This window comes from Gracilinanus agilis, chromosome 2 (assembly GCF_016433145.1).
Source record: "Gracilinanus agilis isolate LMUSP501 chromosome 2, AgileGrace, whole genome shotgun sequence".
NCBI lineage: Eukaryota > Metazoa > Chordata > Mammalia > Didelphimorphia > Didelphidae > Gracilinanus > Gracilinanus agilis.
In genome coordinates, this window is record NC_058131.1 from 199649414 (window position 1) to 199666455 (window position 17042).

Genomic DNA, 17042 nt, shown 5'->3' on the forward strand with positions numbered 1-17042 from the left:
TGCCTCTTTCTTTCCTGACTGTTGTCATAAACCTTGTTATAAATTGGTCCTTTCTAGGCCTGGGTCTTTCTGTGACAACTGGTCTAGGTGGTCATGACTCAATTTTTAAGTTCAATGTGCTCTTCAATTAATAATAATGAAGGTGGATGCATTTCAGGTGGTAGAGGCCATGTGATTATAGGTCTGAAGTGTGTTGATTGTGAAAAGTAGTCCCTAAGAGACCAGAGGACAAACCCTTCATAACACATTAACATTACATTAACATTACCTAATAAACATCACTTTATATTCTTTATTCCAAATTTTACAAAACGAAATAAAATAGGCATTTCCATATACAAAGGAAGATTGTACATAAATCACAGATTTCTTGTACATTTAGCTTACTTTTCTTCAGATCTACAAAATAAATCTATGTTAAACATATGCCAATGAATTAAAAATTTTTATCAAGGACTTGGTTGAAGGTAATGAGATGAAGAAAAGCAAGGATATCCAATTCATTAGACCATTGAGGCAGAATATTTTTTTTAAATCTCAACAAGTTGGAACTATAGGTCAATTTGCTTTCAACCAAGTAGAAAACCCTAGAAAATCCTATCATAGATAAAGGGTAGCAATTTAAGTTTTTGAGGCATTCTGGAGAATTAAGAAGTTATTTGCTTGCTAATCTGGGTCAGAGGCAGAAAATGAAGTGAGGTCCTCCAAATATTAATGTTATTCTTCCACATATTCTTCCACATTTCGTTGTCTCATAACAATAATGCACCACATCTGTTAAGATGGACTATAAAGAGGAAACTCAGGTTTAGACAATCACCTGTACAATGGAGGATGCCTGACCAGATAGGAATTCACGTTGCAAAACCCTTGACATTTCTGTAGATTGTAAAGCTCTAGATAGGAATAAATGTGACATGATAGCCACAAAAAAAAAAAAATTAAACACCAACTACTGAGATATTAGGCATATGCCAATAAAAATGTGGTATGAGAATAAGGGAAGTGGGAGAACAATTGTCTTGATCTCTGAATAACCTATATCAGGAGTTGTGTGTTTAGTTTTGGACATCAGATGGTAGGAAGACATTGATAATTTGGTGATCATTCTAGAAGACAAAAAAAAGTTATACACACACACACACACACACACACACACAAATGACAAGGATCAGTTGAAGGAACTGAGCATATTTAGTTTGGAATATATAAGCCTTGAACAAGTATTTGAACAGTTGCAATATGGGATGGTAATACCTAATATAGTACTCATAGATAATATAGGGGGAAGGTAGGTGGCATAGTGGATAGAATATTGGACCTGAAGTCAATTAGACTTACCTTCCTGAATTCAAATTTGGTCTCAAGAAACCTCCTAGCTGCATGACCCTGGGCAAGTCACCTAACCGTAATTGCCTAGCAACTTACTGCCCTTCATCTTTGGAACTGATGCTTAGTATCAATTCTAAGTTAGAAGATAAGGGAGGAAGGGACAAAGGGATACAAGGAAGGAAAACTCCAAATAGGATCATATAGAATTGGACAAAACCAAAAGAACTCAAAGAACTTTATACGATTTGCCAAATTTTCATATATGTTATATTTTATTCTCATAACCCTATGAGAGATGTTATCTTTATTTTACAAATAAATTGAGGTAGATTGAAATTAAATGCCTTGTGTAACTGATTAAAAACCAGGGCAAGACTTAAACTTGGGTCTTATGTATTTCAAATTGACCTTAAGACATTTTAGGAAAAATTGGAAGCTTAAGGGAGGTAAGATTTTGGCTCCATTTAATGAACTTTCCAAGAATTACACTGGGAACTTGTTTTATAGAAACTCAACCTATGAGAATTCAGGTTTATTCAAGTTGGCAATTGATTATATATAAAATTTTTAACATTTTCCCAGAAAGTGTACTCTTTTTATTAAGAGTTCAACCAGTTCAACTTCTGAGAGGCCTTGGAGAGTCATTGCATTGTTTTGCACTAGGCATTGGTTTCCCCATAGGTTGTCTGGAGTTCTGATTTATGGCAGTGTCATGCTCATATAGGAAATCCTTGTTGACATGAGTACCTACTATAGTTTTTTAGTAATGGAATTGACTTCCTTTAAGAGAGGGAATACCTCATTATGAGGTTAGCTAGCAGAAATTGTTAGGATTTATGTATGGAAATGGATCAAAATGTAAGAAGGCATAATGATTGTCTTGATAACCATTTATTCCTAATATCCAATTTAATTTTCCCCAATCAAGACACCTTTAGGAGCCCCATTTTGAGAACTCCTAAAACTGAGCTTAAAATATAATAAAATTTAGGTTTTAAGCATTGATAGCAATTGTCTATCTCCAAAAGTCAGTGGGAGATATTTCTCCTAACATCCTCAGTTTGTCTTTTAGTAGCATAGCACCTCAACTCATGTCTGAAAGTCTTTGCACTCACTGGCTCTCTTCTATGCCTGGGAGACAAGTAATTTTAGCATGCTTATAAATTTAGTTCACATGTTGCCTTCTATAAGGAGTTCCATGAGGGTAGCCTTAATGTCTAGCAGTGACTTACATGGAAAAATAATTTATCTATACCTTTTAGATCACAATTTTTTTTTGCCTCCCCTATTGGCCTTTTCACAATTATTTCCTCTCCTCCCATAATCCTCCAGCTCAGCACCCATAAAATGCCAAGTGGATAAGTAGATAATAGGTTGCTAGTTAAAGAAACTATTACCCATGAAAGCTATGTATTATCATATCAGAGCAACAGCCAGACAGGCTGGCACCCACCCAGCTGAGGTTTTCTCTCTTCATTAGCATTTTTATTGCCATCTTTCCATAAATTTTGGGGCTGCAGCCCAAGGATAAAGGTTGAGTTGTACCAGGTTCTGTTTCAGTAAGTTAATTCCCAATGACAGAATTAGGACCATTGTTTGAAAGTTACTGTTTCGACAAGTTTTCAGTTACAAGTCAGGATTTCCCAAAGATAGAACCTGATTGAATAAAGTTCTTATTTGCTAGAGGTCAAGACTTGGATTAAAAACTAAATTGCTATTGAGTACAAAGCATGGCCTCAGGTGCTGAGACAAAGATGTTTAAATTTTTGCCCAACTGGAATTTAGTTTACCAATGTATTATAGCCCTAAATCACAATTTCTTATGATAAATGTATTAGAATATGCTTTTGTTATACTTTTACCAGCCAGAGGGATTGTGAGATGGTTTCTGGAAGGTGACATTTGAGTTGGGTCTTTTAAAGGAATTGGTTTTAGGGATATTAGGTAGAAAAGAAGGAGATAGCCATTGACTGTCCAGGTTAAATGTAATGAATAGACAAATATTAAGTATGGGACAGTAAAGAATATGGCTCTGGACTCATAAGACTCAAGTTTGAATTCTGCCACTTACTACCACTGTGACTTTATTCAAGTTGCAAGAGAAAAATACTCACCTGAGAAGAGATTACTTATGAGTGTGAATAAGGCTTTGCCTTCACAACCCAGGTCTTTTCTAGCTTCTCCTTAAGATAAAAAAGCTCAAGACACTGGTCTTTATCAGAGGATTTGACTTCCCTTTATCTAAAAGAAATAGCTGATGCTACACTAAATTGGAAAGTTTCTACACAAAGGCAATGCAACCTAGGTTAAAAGGGTAGCTGGAAAAAAAAACTACATAGCACAATCTCTATGACAATGGTTTCTCATACACAGAACTGAATAAAAATTATCAGAATATAGTTTTTCCAAACTTGCAAATGGTCAAAGGTTGCAAACAAGCATTCTGGGAGAAATTAAAAGCTCTTGTTCAAATGAAAAAGTGCTCTTAATTGCTAGAGAAATGAGAATTAAAATCATCCTGAGTCACATCATACCTATCAAAAAGTGAAACATGACAAAAAAGGATAAATATTGGAGGGGACACAGAAAAATTGGGAAACTAGTGCACTACTGGTAGGAGTCCGGACTAATACAACTATTCTGAGCACAATGTGGAACTACATCAAATCTGTAATGGACGTATGTGCAAGAGACTAAATACAGGGTGAGAAAAAGACCCTACCTGTACAAAACATTCATGACAAAAAAGATCACAAAAAACCTGGATAGATGTTTATGAAGGGATACAGTGGATCTAGCAGAATCAGGAGAAAGCTCTGGTGCCTGTGAATGCTGTTCAAGGTAACAAGGCAAGGACACTCAAGACAACTCCAAGGGACTCATGACAAAGAAAGGAATATCTTATCAACCTAGAAGAACCTGAATGCAAATTGAAACATACCATTCAATTTTTTTTAGTGTAAGAAACGTACCTTTTTTTCACAACAGGAACATGAATAACATTTATAACCTTTATCAACCTGACTTCTTGGGAAGGGAATAATTGTGGGAAGGGTGATGAATAACAAGAATTGTCAACGCATTTAAATTTTATCAGTTTTATAACAGAAGACAATGCTACTCTATACCTCAGAAGAAAATCACTAGGACTTTAGATTAAATGCACCCTATGCTAGGGAGCTCACTTTCCCCTGAATATATTGTGTAAAGCAGTGGTTCTCAAAAATTTTTTGGCCTACCACCCCCTTTCCAGAAAAAATATTACTTAGCAGCCCCTGTCACATTATTATCACTGCCCCCAAATGCACCTATTGCCATCACAGCCCCAACTGGATTGCTGCAGCATCCACTAGGTGGCACCCACTTTGGGAATCACATGTAAAGGGAAAGCCTCCACATAATGAGGTCATTATATCAAGGATAAGAAATTGAGGTGTGGATGTATACAGGGATTCTAGGATTAAGTGATTTGCAGTATTTTGTTCTTAACCCTAATGTGGGGGGGGAGGGGGAGATGGGGATCCAGGGTGTCTAAGGTGATATTTCTGACAATTCTAACTTTGGATTGAATAGGGATTGGATAGGAGTATGTCCAACATTTGGTTATTCTATTTTGAAAGGGAAGGTTTTGATAGGCCCCTTGAAAAAAGGATATAATCTTGGTGAGGTAAGAAATCTCTTAAATAAATATGCAGTTAATTTGAAGCCAAACAGAATTCAGAAAGGGTAAATATCCAGTTATATGTATATTTTTATATCTAAGTGGTTAGCTTACTATTAATCCTAAATTTCAGAATTCATTAATGGTTGGAACTACTTCTTACTACAAAATCAGATCAGTAACAATTTCTAATCAATAGCTGATCCTAAACTGAATTTATTCACTGTAGTTTATACAAACTATTTTTACTATAAGAATAAATGCCAGGCCTAGAGACAGGAGGGTCCTAGGTTCTAATATGGCTTCAGACACTTCCCAACTGTGTGACCCTGGGCAAGTCACTTAACTCCAATTGCCTAGCCCATACTGCTCTTTTATCATGGAACTGATCAATACTCAGTATCCACTCTAAGACAGAAGGTAAGGGTTTATAAAAAAAAAATAAAATAAGTATTTGTTAAGTGCCTGCTGTATACCTGGTGCTATGAGTTTAACAATCTCAATAAATGCAAAGGGAAAATTTTCCTAAATAAAGGCCAGTTACTGGGGGACAGCTGGGTGGCTCTCAGTGGATTGAAAGCCAGGCCTAGAGTCAGGAGGTCTGAAGTTCAAATCTGACCTCAGACACTTCCCAGCTGTGTGACCCTGGGCAAGTCCCTTAATCCTCATTGCCTAGCCCATACCACTCTTCTGGCTTGGAGCCAATACACAGTATTGACTCCAAGACGGAAGGGTTTAAATTTTAAAAAATTAATAAAATTAAATTAAAATAAAAAGAATTTAGTAAATGATCACTAAAAAGTCAATAGTCTGGTTGCCTTCCTTTTATTTCAACTATTTAAAAGAAACAAACTAGCACAGAGAAAAATCTTTTAAGTATATGAAGAAAATGGTCAAAGCTAACCATGGAACAGCTCCAAGACAAGGAAGAAAATCTGGAGATTATATATTGCAGTTAAATTCAACACCCACAAATACTGAGCCTTCTCACTTTCTATAAGCTTCTCTAGCTAATTTGTGAGCTTCAGCATTGCCTCCTTTTGAACGAGCAGGAACATACTTCTGTTAAAAAAAAAAGTTGAAATTTAATTAATCAAGAAATTTAATTTCAACTATTCCCATACCTGTGTAAGGGAAAAACCTTAATCAGTTAGAAGGCTTAAACCAGAGGTAGCACTCACAAGACATTTTAGAAATGATCCAAATTCACCTCAATCTACCAATAGGGCATGAATGACTTTATACTAATACATAGGTTCTCTTTTGTAATGCCAAATGAGATTTTAAAACACTTGTCATGCTTTTGGGATATCCTTTACCCCCCCCCTTTTGTTACGCAATTTTTAAAACTTCCAAATTAAAGACCATGTAAAAAGAAGAAAATTATGAATTGTATAGGGTCTACCTCAGTCTTAGGATGAAATGGGTATACAATATCCATTTTACAACAGATGAGGTTATATTGACTTAAAAGTAAGGTTAAAAATTATCTTTGACTGGATTTTTTGGGGGGGTCAGCTAAGTGGCTCAGTGGATTGAGCCAGGAAGACAAGTGAGGGAAATTCTAGTTTCAAATCTGATCTGTAAGAATTAAAATTTAGTTATTATACAACACTTTTTAGCTGTGTGACCCTGGGAGCAAGTCACTTAAACCCCCATTGCCTATGCCTTAGAATTAATACACAGTATTGATTCTATGATTGAAGGCAAGGTTTTTAAAAAAAAAAAAACCTAATTTTTTTAAAATAGCTAGGGTAAAATTCTTAAACTGGTCATTCCTAAATTTTCAAATTGCAAGATCCTATGATTTCCTGACAAATTTATGCATTGTCTTGAAAGCTTTTCACTATCCTGAGCCTCAAGCAACTTTAAAGACAGACTACACTTTGAGCTTCAATTTCTAGATGTTACCTTGGCTTGTGTTAGAAGAGGAAATTACAACAAAAAATCTCCTCACCCAGTCAACATCCATGTCCCGAGTCATTTCATCCAACCTAACAAAGTGGTCTTTGTGGACAACATCCGTATTTCTACTTGTTTTCCAATCATTTTCTTTCCATTTGTTAATCCATTCATTCATTCCTGTGTAATTAAAAAGATGTCTTACCTTATTTTTTTTCCAATTTTTCAAGGGAAAATACTATATATATTGCCATTATTTATAACAGATTATTGCATTTCCCCCATTCCTCATTTGCTAAAGTATCCCCTTTGGTTATCATTTCATACAGATAAAAGGTATTCATGTTCTACATTGAACCTTTCCATTTCAAACTTATATCATAATAAATGTTTATCTTATATGGGTAACTTTGGTTTTCTTAGGACTAGAGTCAATCTATGGATCAAGGATATGTGGATGGGGGTCAATCCAGAGCAGGTAAGTATTTCCTGATACAGGTCCTGGTCCCTTACAAACTTAAGACTAATTCCTAATGGCAAAAGAAATCATTATGTAGTATATAGGATAGAAGCTTTTCCAATATGTTAAGACCTAGCAAAGAACATTCAATAAAAAATATTTTTTGAAACATTTTTGAAGAGCAAAGACTCTTCAAAAGTCAAAGCCTTTGGAGAAATCAAGGAGTGAAAACACTATTTGGAATTCAAACCCAGTATTCATTGCATGTAGAAGAGGTAGAACTATACTCTCCATTTTAATGATGTAGAACACTAGTTTCAGCAAGGGCAACTAGCTGGTAACTACAAAGAAGGTTAGGACTAGAATACAGAATTCTACTCAGTCCTCAGAACATCCTACAAGAGCAACAACTCTTATATATTACTTTTAACACTATTAATACTGAGGGGATCCTCTTTAATTTTTGAAACCTATCCCAGCAGGGGCATAGCTATAAGGTTTGGTTATAGAAGGGTTCCCAGCATCAAACTAAGTTGCTCTATCACTGGTTATAGGTATTAGGTAATTTATTTTGGGGCTCCTTGGGCAAAAGAGGGCCCAGTTTCCAGGGTTGTAGTGAGAATATGCAACTGCTTAGTTCCTTCATTTTGTAAAGAAGGGAAACTGAATGCAAGGTACTAAATGACATCTCAAATGTCCCAAAGCACTAAATGACAGAGGTAGAAGTCAAAGCCAACACCTTCCAAACTCATTATTCCTACCCTTGGTACCACACATTGCTACCTAGACATCCCTGGTTACATGAATGACAATACAAAAGAGAAAATAAATGGGCTAAGAACATATGACAAGCAGTTCAGATGTCCAAGTCACAGAACCAGCCTATTGGTTCCTCTAAGTCGGACAAGAACTACAGATGGAGGACGTGATAGATGGCAAACAGTAGGTTGATGGAATTACACTTGGGAAAATTTCAGTACATTTAAGGATGTAAGCTCCTCCATAGGGTGGGACAAATGCCCATAATCACAAATGTTTTCCCAGTAATTTTGTGTGGTTGATCATATGCCAAAAATGTAATAGTGAGGAAAACAACAGATAAAGTGTGTGAGAATTTTTTGCAAAATAAAGATATGTTTGGAGTGGGAATCTGGGGAGTAAAGATGCATGCCCATACTCACTGAAATGGACAGAGTAGACCAGATAGAATGCAGCTTTTATTGCTTGTAGTACAAGGACAGTGACCCAAGGCAATGACAAGATACAATGCTCTTTAAGTCATCACCACCTGTATTATATTTTATATTGTCTCTCCTTTTTCCCTACTTCCCCCAAGTTTCCCAGCACTTCCTGAACAAGTGGACTATTTCTCAAATTAGTTCCAGAATATACAGAAATATTCAATAAGAAACATTTTTTGTCAATGTAAGTCTCTTTACCAAGGAAAGAGTTGACTGTATTTTTCCATTGTAACTTAGGCCTTCAGGTCTTCTAGAGTCTTTATATCTTTTAACCTGGTTTCTCAGGACTCTTTAAATGTTGATTAAAGGCATTGTCAGGCTCAGTAAGAAATCACAAGGGAAGGGGAGATGTTACGGGTAGGTCTTTCCATAAATTTTGTTGAGTGGTGGGGGTCCTGGTTCCATGTCAGCCAAAAAGGTCTTTTATGGCTTTATGACAAAGACAGGATATCTTTGAACCTCTTTCCTCCTGAAAGGCCTCAACTTCTGGGGTTTCCAGGGATACTGATCTTAAATTACTAATATTGCTCCTATTGCTATGCTAACTAATACATTTAGAATATACCACTAATTCTCACTCTACATAACTATATAGGATAAGGCTTTGGAAGGGGCTGCATAGATGAAAAAGTACACTTACAATGATGAACCATTTATTGAAGTGTCAAACTTTAGCAAAGCAATTTTTTCACAGCAGTTTAGAACTGCTATTAAAAGATGTGCTTATTGAAGGTGTAGGTGAACCTATTTTTCACCTTTCTATTATCCTCCCCTGGCACAATATGAGTGCTACAGGTAACCAAGTGGAAATCAAGACTCAGGTAAGTGACTTGATCAATTTCACTATTCTATAATGACAGTCCATTCCAGGGTTCTATCAACCAGTATCAGCCATAAGAAAATCACATTAATATTCAAGAAGGTTGGACCCTTAGAAAATATTCTTATTCCAGAGAAAGACCCTAGAATCAAGATTTAAAAAGCTGGAAAAAGTCTTAAAGAGGTTGAGTCCAACCCATTCCTCAGACTCACTTGAGTTAAGCAACTTGCCTAAGAAAAGAGTAGGAAGAACATATTTGAACCAAAGTCTGTAGACTCTAAAATCTATCAAGATCTCAAAGTACTCAAACAACTTCTCATTCTAGCCTGGCAAGCCTCATTCCCATGCACTCTTAAGTTTCTCATAAGTCTATTATCTTCCCTTTAGCATCTAAAATTTAACCATTAATCTTTCCTTGGGTCTTCCTTGGCTCTTTTTCATTGCCACTGTACCCTACCCATCCTTCCTTCCTAACCCTGACCATAACAATTTATTTTTTAAATCCTTCCTAAACCAGGGTTATATGCTATCTTTTCTTTTTGAACTAGAACCTCATTTATGTTGGTATGCCCTGAAACATAGAAAGAGATAAGGAATCTTAAATTCAAATCTCTTCAACTTATCTTCTACCATTCCTCATTTTAACAGATAAGGAAATTGAGACACCAAATAGATGGTGACTTCAATGCCTAACAGCTTTCGGTCAGTAGCAGAAATAGGTCCAGGTCTCCAGACATCCCAACCTTCTTGCCCTTCAAAAGAAATGTGATTTAAACTAGATGGTTGTCTTAAGACTTTAGTATTTCTTGTAGTTTTATCCTTTTTGCTAGGCATTTTGGACAGTGATGAATTTCTCTTTTCTTCACTTAAATACTATAGTATGCATACCCAAAGTAGTACAAAGCTTACCTTTGGTGACAAGTTGATTATCCGAGTACACAGTGACTCTTGGAAGGTTTTGGGCCTTAGCTTGCTCAATCCCCTTGGTAGCTGCCTTAAAAAATAATTGTAAAAGGTATGAAATTTCAATTTTCACCCTTCTAATTTATAAGTAAAAAGGAATTAGGAATGCATATTGAGATACGTCTCAAGCGAGTTAAGACTAGGTACGTCCAAGAACTTTTCTAAGCTCTTAAATCTGATTCTAGGACAATTAATCCCCAGAAAACCCCTTCCAAGATGGTTGAGGTTATCCTTTATTAAGATGAGGAGTCTTATGCCATCCATACCCCACTAATTCTGAAACCTTAAATTGTGAAACCATCAGCTTCCTTCCTCTTTCCCCATCTGTTAAAATGAGAAGAGATAAAATTTGTACAACCAATGACAAGACTGTTGTGAATAAGTGAATATAATCATGAATAGGAAGGACCACAGGTGGAAATTACAAGTGGGCAGGTAATTCAAGTCCAATCCTAATAATACACCTTTAAAATTGCAACATGGAATAGTGTGAAGAAGTAAAGAACAGTGGAGTAGAAGTCAAGTAAGAAATCAAGAATGTTTATGGTTGTTAAAAGAATTGGAGATTTGAGTTGGAGAAAATCCCTTCCCAGGTTGTCATTAAATCAATAAGCAAAAAGTGCCTCCCCTATTTACTAGACACAATGCCAGGTGTAGTAATACCACAACCCAACCCTAAGAAGAGAATCCTGGCTCTGGAAGGGACAGGATATTATTCCTTTGGTCCTTCCCCTGCGTTTCACCTCAACCTGCATCACCCAAGAAGGATGTTCCCTGGTCCCAGCTATTTACATGATGGGATTTGCCAAGGGATCTAGGAATGTGCTAGTTCTTTACATAGTGCAAAGGAAAAAATATTCTGACAGCAAGTGGGTAATAAGGCATAGAAGAGGCAGAGCAGATGACAGACCAGATGTTTCTCAGCAACTCTAGTGGTGGTTAGAGGCAGACAACTGGAAAAGTCAGAGGGAAGTGGCAATGGAGATGGTTTGGAGGCTCCACTTGAATAGGGTTTTAGTAGTAGGGAACAGACTCAGTACTTTTAGTTATCCTTTATAATCTTAATTCCCATTATTGTTATGCTACATTAACTATATACTTGCTATACACTAGTAGTGGGGTGGTAGGGAAACCTTAATAAGGCAATTTCAATACAAACTTACATGCTATCAGAGGAAACATGAATATAGCAAATCAATATAAGGTAATTTGTAATGAGGAGATGTGAATTTAAGCTCTCTCTTCCTATTCCTTGGGATAAGAATTGGAAGGACATTGTCAATGGGAGGCTGTATGTTTGCAAGTTTTTTCCTTTTCCCTGGGAAGGGAGCAAGACTTTCCAAATATTTATTCCTATTCTTGGTGCCTTTCCAAATTCCCTAGATATAGAATACTTTAAAATACAAGCATGGGGACAACAGCTAGGTGGCTCAGTGGATTGAGTCAGGTCTAGAGATGGGAGGGAAGTCCCGAGTTTAAATCTGCCCTAGACACCTTTTTCCTGTGTAATCCTAGCCAAGCCACTTTTAACTCCCATTACCTAGCCCTTACTCCCCACTCCCTCTCTGCCTTGAAACCAATAATACTGATTTTCCAAGACTGGTTAAGGGCTTAAAAACTTTAAAACCAGTAGGACAAATACACTCATGAATAAATGGCAGCTAGGTGACAGTGAATAGAATGATGACCTTAAGAAGACCTTAAGTCATTCAAAAATCCTGCCTCAAGACACTAAAATTGTGAGACCTTGAGCAATCACTGAATCTCAACCTCAATTTTCCTCATCCTTAAAATGTGATTAGTACTTATCTTCCACAGTTGTTGTGGGGATCAAAATAAAGACCATGAGCATAAAAAAGCAAATTGCAATCCTATACAGAAATGCTGGCTATACATTGAACATTCCCAGACAAAACTTCCAAGACAAGTACACTGTATACAATAACAATCTGCTAAAGCAGGTTATTTTGGAGTAAACTGGCACCTCAAATCATAGTGCTGTTAACCCTCACAGAGAAAAGAATTTTGAAATCAATTTTTAATATTAAGACCTCACTGTTGTTTTTGCCTTTTAGATACAAGATAGAAGAAACTGTATAACTTGAAACTTATCAAAGGGAAAATAAAAACCTAAAATGACAAACTTCAGAATCATTTTTCTCTTCTAAAGATCAAGACCTATTAAGATTTGGGATTTTGGTTTTAAGATTACTCTATTACAAAAATGAACATGGAAGTATTGAGTGATAATACTCAATAAAATTGCTTGTCAATCTCGAGGAGGGGAGGAAGAGAACATGAATTATGTAACCATGGAAAAACACTTAAAAAAAGAAATTTTAAAAATAAAAGATCAAGACCTGTAACTTACTTCTAATGAAGCAGTTTGGTTTGTCTGCCGTCCAGAATATGTACTACTTGTGTTTCTGTTTAAAAAAATAAAAAAACACAAAAGAGCAAGACAGTGCGGACTAGAACAATTTGGATTCTATATTGTTTAATAGCCAATACATTGGTTTCATATTTCAAGCTTTACTACTAGGAATCACCCACTCTGTAAAACAATGCATACCAATGGCCCTAGGTATTGTTTTAATAGCTGGCTCTCTTGTATTTGAGTCAATTACTTAGGTATGAGAACTAAATGCTATAGAACAGCTGGGTGACTCTGGATTGAGAGTCAGGCCTAGAGATGGGAGGTCCTCAGTTCAAATCTGACCTCAGACACTTCCTAGCTGTGTGACCCTGGGCAAGTCATTTAACTCCCATTGCTTAGCCCTTACTGCTACTTCTGCCTTAGAACCAATACACAGTATTGATTCTAAGATGGAAGGTAAGGGTTTAAAAAAAAAAAAGAAATGCTATTGGTCTTCCAATTAATTCAACTGTCCTTCATTTTTTCAGTACAATGCACTGAAAAAGGATAATTTTGGAGCTTGCTTCATGACTTGTGTAGGAGGGGCCAATTAAAAGTGGCTCAGTGGATAGGGCCAGACCTGGAGATGAGAGGTCAGGAGTTCAAATTTGATACTCCTTGTGTTTCTGTTTAAAAAAATAAAAAAACAGATACTTCCTGCATGTATAAGCGCCCCCTGGGCAAGTCACTTAACCCAGCCATTACCTAGCCCCCTTACCACTCCTTCTAACCATAGTGTTGAATCTAAAACAGAAACTAAAGGTTTAAAAAATGTTTGTGTACTTACAGATCATTGGCTTCTGGCCAGAAGACACCTATACCTCCTCGGGCCCCTTCTCTTCCATTATTTTTGCAAGCACCCTTGGTATATACAGGGTCTGTAAAACATATTTCTGCAATGTATTACTTAAATGAGATTGTGGAAGAAAAGTTAAGTTTTTTTTGTTTGAAATCTAGCTTTGCATGAGAAGTAACCAAGATTTTTATTCCTTAGAGATTAGGCTAGTTTTAATGCTCCACTCAGGATGCCCAGGTCAGGCTCCCAACCGAAACCTTCTAGGGATTTAAATATCAAGAGCAAAAAAATGTCCAAAATTCCCGAGGTCTAAATTTTAATCTGTCTTATGGAAACCTCATTAGGTGCCAGCCAGTCAGGGGATTGCTTCCTGATTCCTTAGCTTGAATCCTAAATATTTGACTCATGGAAGGTTAGTGGGAACCTGTGACCACTGACTCTCCTCCCCACCTTTTGCTAGACTTAATAAAACTATGAAAGTCTTAAAAACTTAAGAACAAAACTCAGAAGTAAATTTTTACACCCTTTCTGCCACTCCCAAAGATAACGTTGTAGAATAAGTGATTTTATGCTCTAAGTCCTTATTTGGGGATAGACTAAATTAAATCCTGGTGGTCCTAAATAGCCCAGAGAGGCTCTTTACATTTTTAAAGGAATCATTTTGCAGTGTATTTAAGCTCTGGGGAGGTGGGTGGGGTGGCGATAACCTCCTCCCAAATGAAAATTCAGAGTCAAAGTATGAGTTTTTAGTTTTCTCATGAAAAAGGCACTACACACCTGACAATGGGAAAAGTGCTCAACAAGCACCGGGCTTCACAGATGGGGCTTCACGGCGGGGGGTGTGGGGGGTTCTCGCAAACCGGCCCGCGGCCGCCCCTCCCCCATGACCACAATTAGGGCGCGTGAGGGGGGGTAACCCGCAGCCGCCTCCTCACAACTCCAAGCCAGAGCCCCAGGAATGATGAAAGACGAGATCCAAAGCCGGCCTCTCTCACTAGCAGATAAGTAACCTAAGCTCTTGGGCTTCAAAGTTTCGTCATTGTTACGGGTATACGGAGGGGAAAAAAATAGTGTCTGACGGGGCGGTAATGAAAGAAACTACCTCGGTTGGGCACTTTGCAAACCTGCAACTGCCGCCTATTTTCTCGTATAGATCCGAGTTTTCATTGCTTAGAGCAAAGGCAGGGGATGCGGTCCAAGTTAACAAAGTGAATCTGCAAATTTAAAATCTTTAATTGCCTGGACCAGTAAGAGGGCAAGCTCAGGAGTGTCAAGAGGAAGACAGGGCAGAAAGCCAGTCTTCATTAGAGAAATATCCACTGGCAGTATATGAATCAATGTAGTTTTAAAATTTCGTTCTAGATCCTATTACTTATGACATATAGGTATATTACACATATGGCTACACATATTTATCTAAGTCATTACACCTTTATCCATTATTAGAACATGCAGGTTCTTTTTTTTTTTTTTTTTTTAATTAAAATGCTTAGGGGCTTACTATGAGGTGCCTACAGGAGCTTCCAAATTTTGTATTAAGAGATTAGAGGGCTGGAATGATCCCCTAACATCTAGTCCCCTTTTTACGGAGGGATGATCCCAGGGTCCTAGACACGAAAACCACTTGCCCAAGGACACTCAAAATTTGTTAAAAGTAGCAGATCCAGAATCCATATCCTGGGCCTGCCTCTAAATCAAACATGAATATTTAATGTAAGACATAAAATTAAGGATTCCTTATACAAATATACTGCAGGGAGTAGCTTGGTCAATGAGTCAGTCATTCTAGTCCTTAGAAGAATGAGTATTTTTAAAGAATATACTAAAATTTGCTATTTTGGTTTGTACTTCCCTAGACTTGAGTTTGCAATTTCTCCTACTTCCTAAATATTTCTATCTGATTTTTTTTCTAAGCTTTACCTTCTGTCTTAAGACTCAATACTGTGTATTGGTTCTAAAGCAGAAGAATGCTAAAAGGTGGTGGTGGGGGGGGGTGTCAAGTGACTTGCCCACGGGGGTCACACAGCTTGGGAAGTGTCTTGAGACTAGATTTGAACCTAGGACACCAGACTCTAGGCCTGGCTCTCAATCCACTGAGCTGCCCCTATACCAATGATTATGAGCAACTAAGTTATTAACCTCTCTGGGTCAGTTTTCTAATCTGTTAAAATGAAGTAGGTGGACTAGAATTTTAGATCTGAAGCTGGAATAGCTTAGATCATCTAGTATAATCTCAGTTTGCAGAAAAGGAGGCCCAACAATAAGAGAATTACAAACAGGCTGTACAGGTCATCTAAAGGCAGTGGAAGGACATGAGCCCATATCACAAACTCAAGGTTGAGTAGCCTATCTATAGACTGTATCCTGCGGGCTCCTCTAGAGATCATCACCACCAAATTGTTAATGGGGGTGGGGGAAGATAACTTTAACTTGAAGGCACATGTGGAAGCATCCTTTATGGATTTTAAGAAGGGTCATGGCAGACTCCCTACTAAAGTTTCCTAACATTAAATGTGAGCCTAGTGCCCCTTACCCAGAATATAAACAAGCTAAGGCAGAATGTAACTGCAATGGGTTTAGATTCAAAGGAATTAACTCCCTAACCCAACTGTTGGGCTGTCATTTAACCTTTTTACAATTCAGTGAGTCAATTTTCTGATTTTTCTGATTGTTATGTAAAATGGGGCTAGGGATAAGATTAAATGTGGCCTGTTAAGACTCATTCAAGCTTCAAATCTTTACAGACATGACTGGGAAAAAAGCCTTGTGAGAAAGACAGGGGAGACAGATAAGACTAGGCTTCTGCCTCAACCTCTTTTGGGGGACCCTACTCTAGTTGTCCCGGGACACCCCTCCTCAATTCTTTTGGGGGCTTACCCGATCCTTGGTGCAGATGCTCATTCCAACCTCCAGAGCCTCTACTCTGCCAGCCATGGCTAGATCTCCCAGAGTCCTGCTGATAACGATTCCAACTCATTTCTCCAAAGGTTTGGAAAGAAAAAGAGATCCTGACCTTCAGAGTATATGAACTCCCCAGCTGAAAGCCAAGCAGTTTTAAAAAGCTGAGGAAGATAGTGGGTGGGACTCCAAACTACAACCCAGACTCCACCCCTCCTCCCCTACTCCCACCCCCCAGTTTTTAATCTTTGAAAAAAAGTTTTTTTTGTAAAACCTTAGTCCAACTCTAAATAAATTGGGTGGCTTGAGGGAATTTGTTTTCCCCTCAGGCCAGTCTTCTTTTACTCTTGGTTTTATAACTGCCTATAGGTGCCAATAGCTGCCAATAGCTGCCTATAACTGCCTATAACTGCCTATAACTGTCTATAACTGCCTACAACTGCCATTAGAGAAAGTCCAGCTGATCACCCTTCAGCTCAGCTCACCAGGCAGAATCAATATATTATATCTATCAATATATTATCTCTTTCTCCCAACCACCAAATAATCACCA

The 17042-nt window shown here is 37.5% G+C and overlaps 1 protein-coding gene across 1 annotated transcript; it reads right to left on the bottom strand.

Annotated features, from left to right (window-relative positions):
• Positions 1 to 5802: 5802 nt before the first annotated feature.
• On the bottom strand, positions 5803 to 16568 carry LOC123233465 (ribonuclease H1-like). Its single transcript, XM_044659562.1, has 6 exons — positions 16469 to 16568; positions 13583 to 13673; positions 12751 to 12805; positions 10326 to 10410; positions 6951 to 7075; positions 5803 to 6055 (listed from the first exon to the last, which is right to left on the bottom strand). Exons 1-6 carry the CDS (start codon positions 16566 to 16568, stop codon positions 5981 to 5983), a joined length of 531 nt encoding a protein of 176 aa, XP_044515497.1. The 3' UTR covers positions 5803 to 5980.
• Positions 16569 to 17042: the final 474 nt, after the last annotated feature.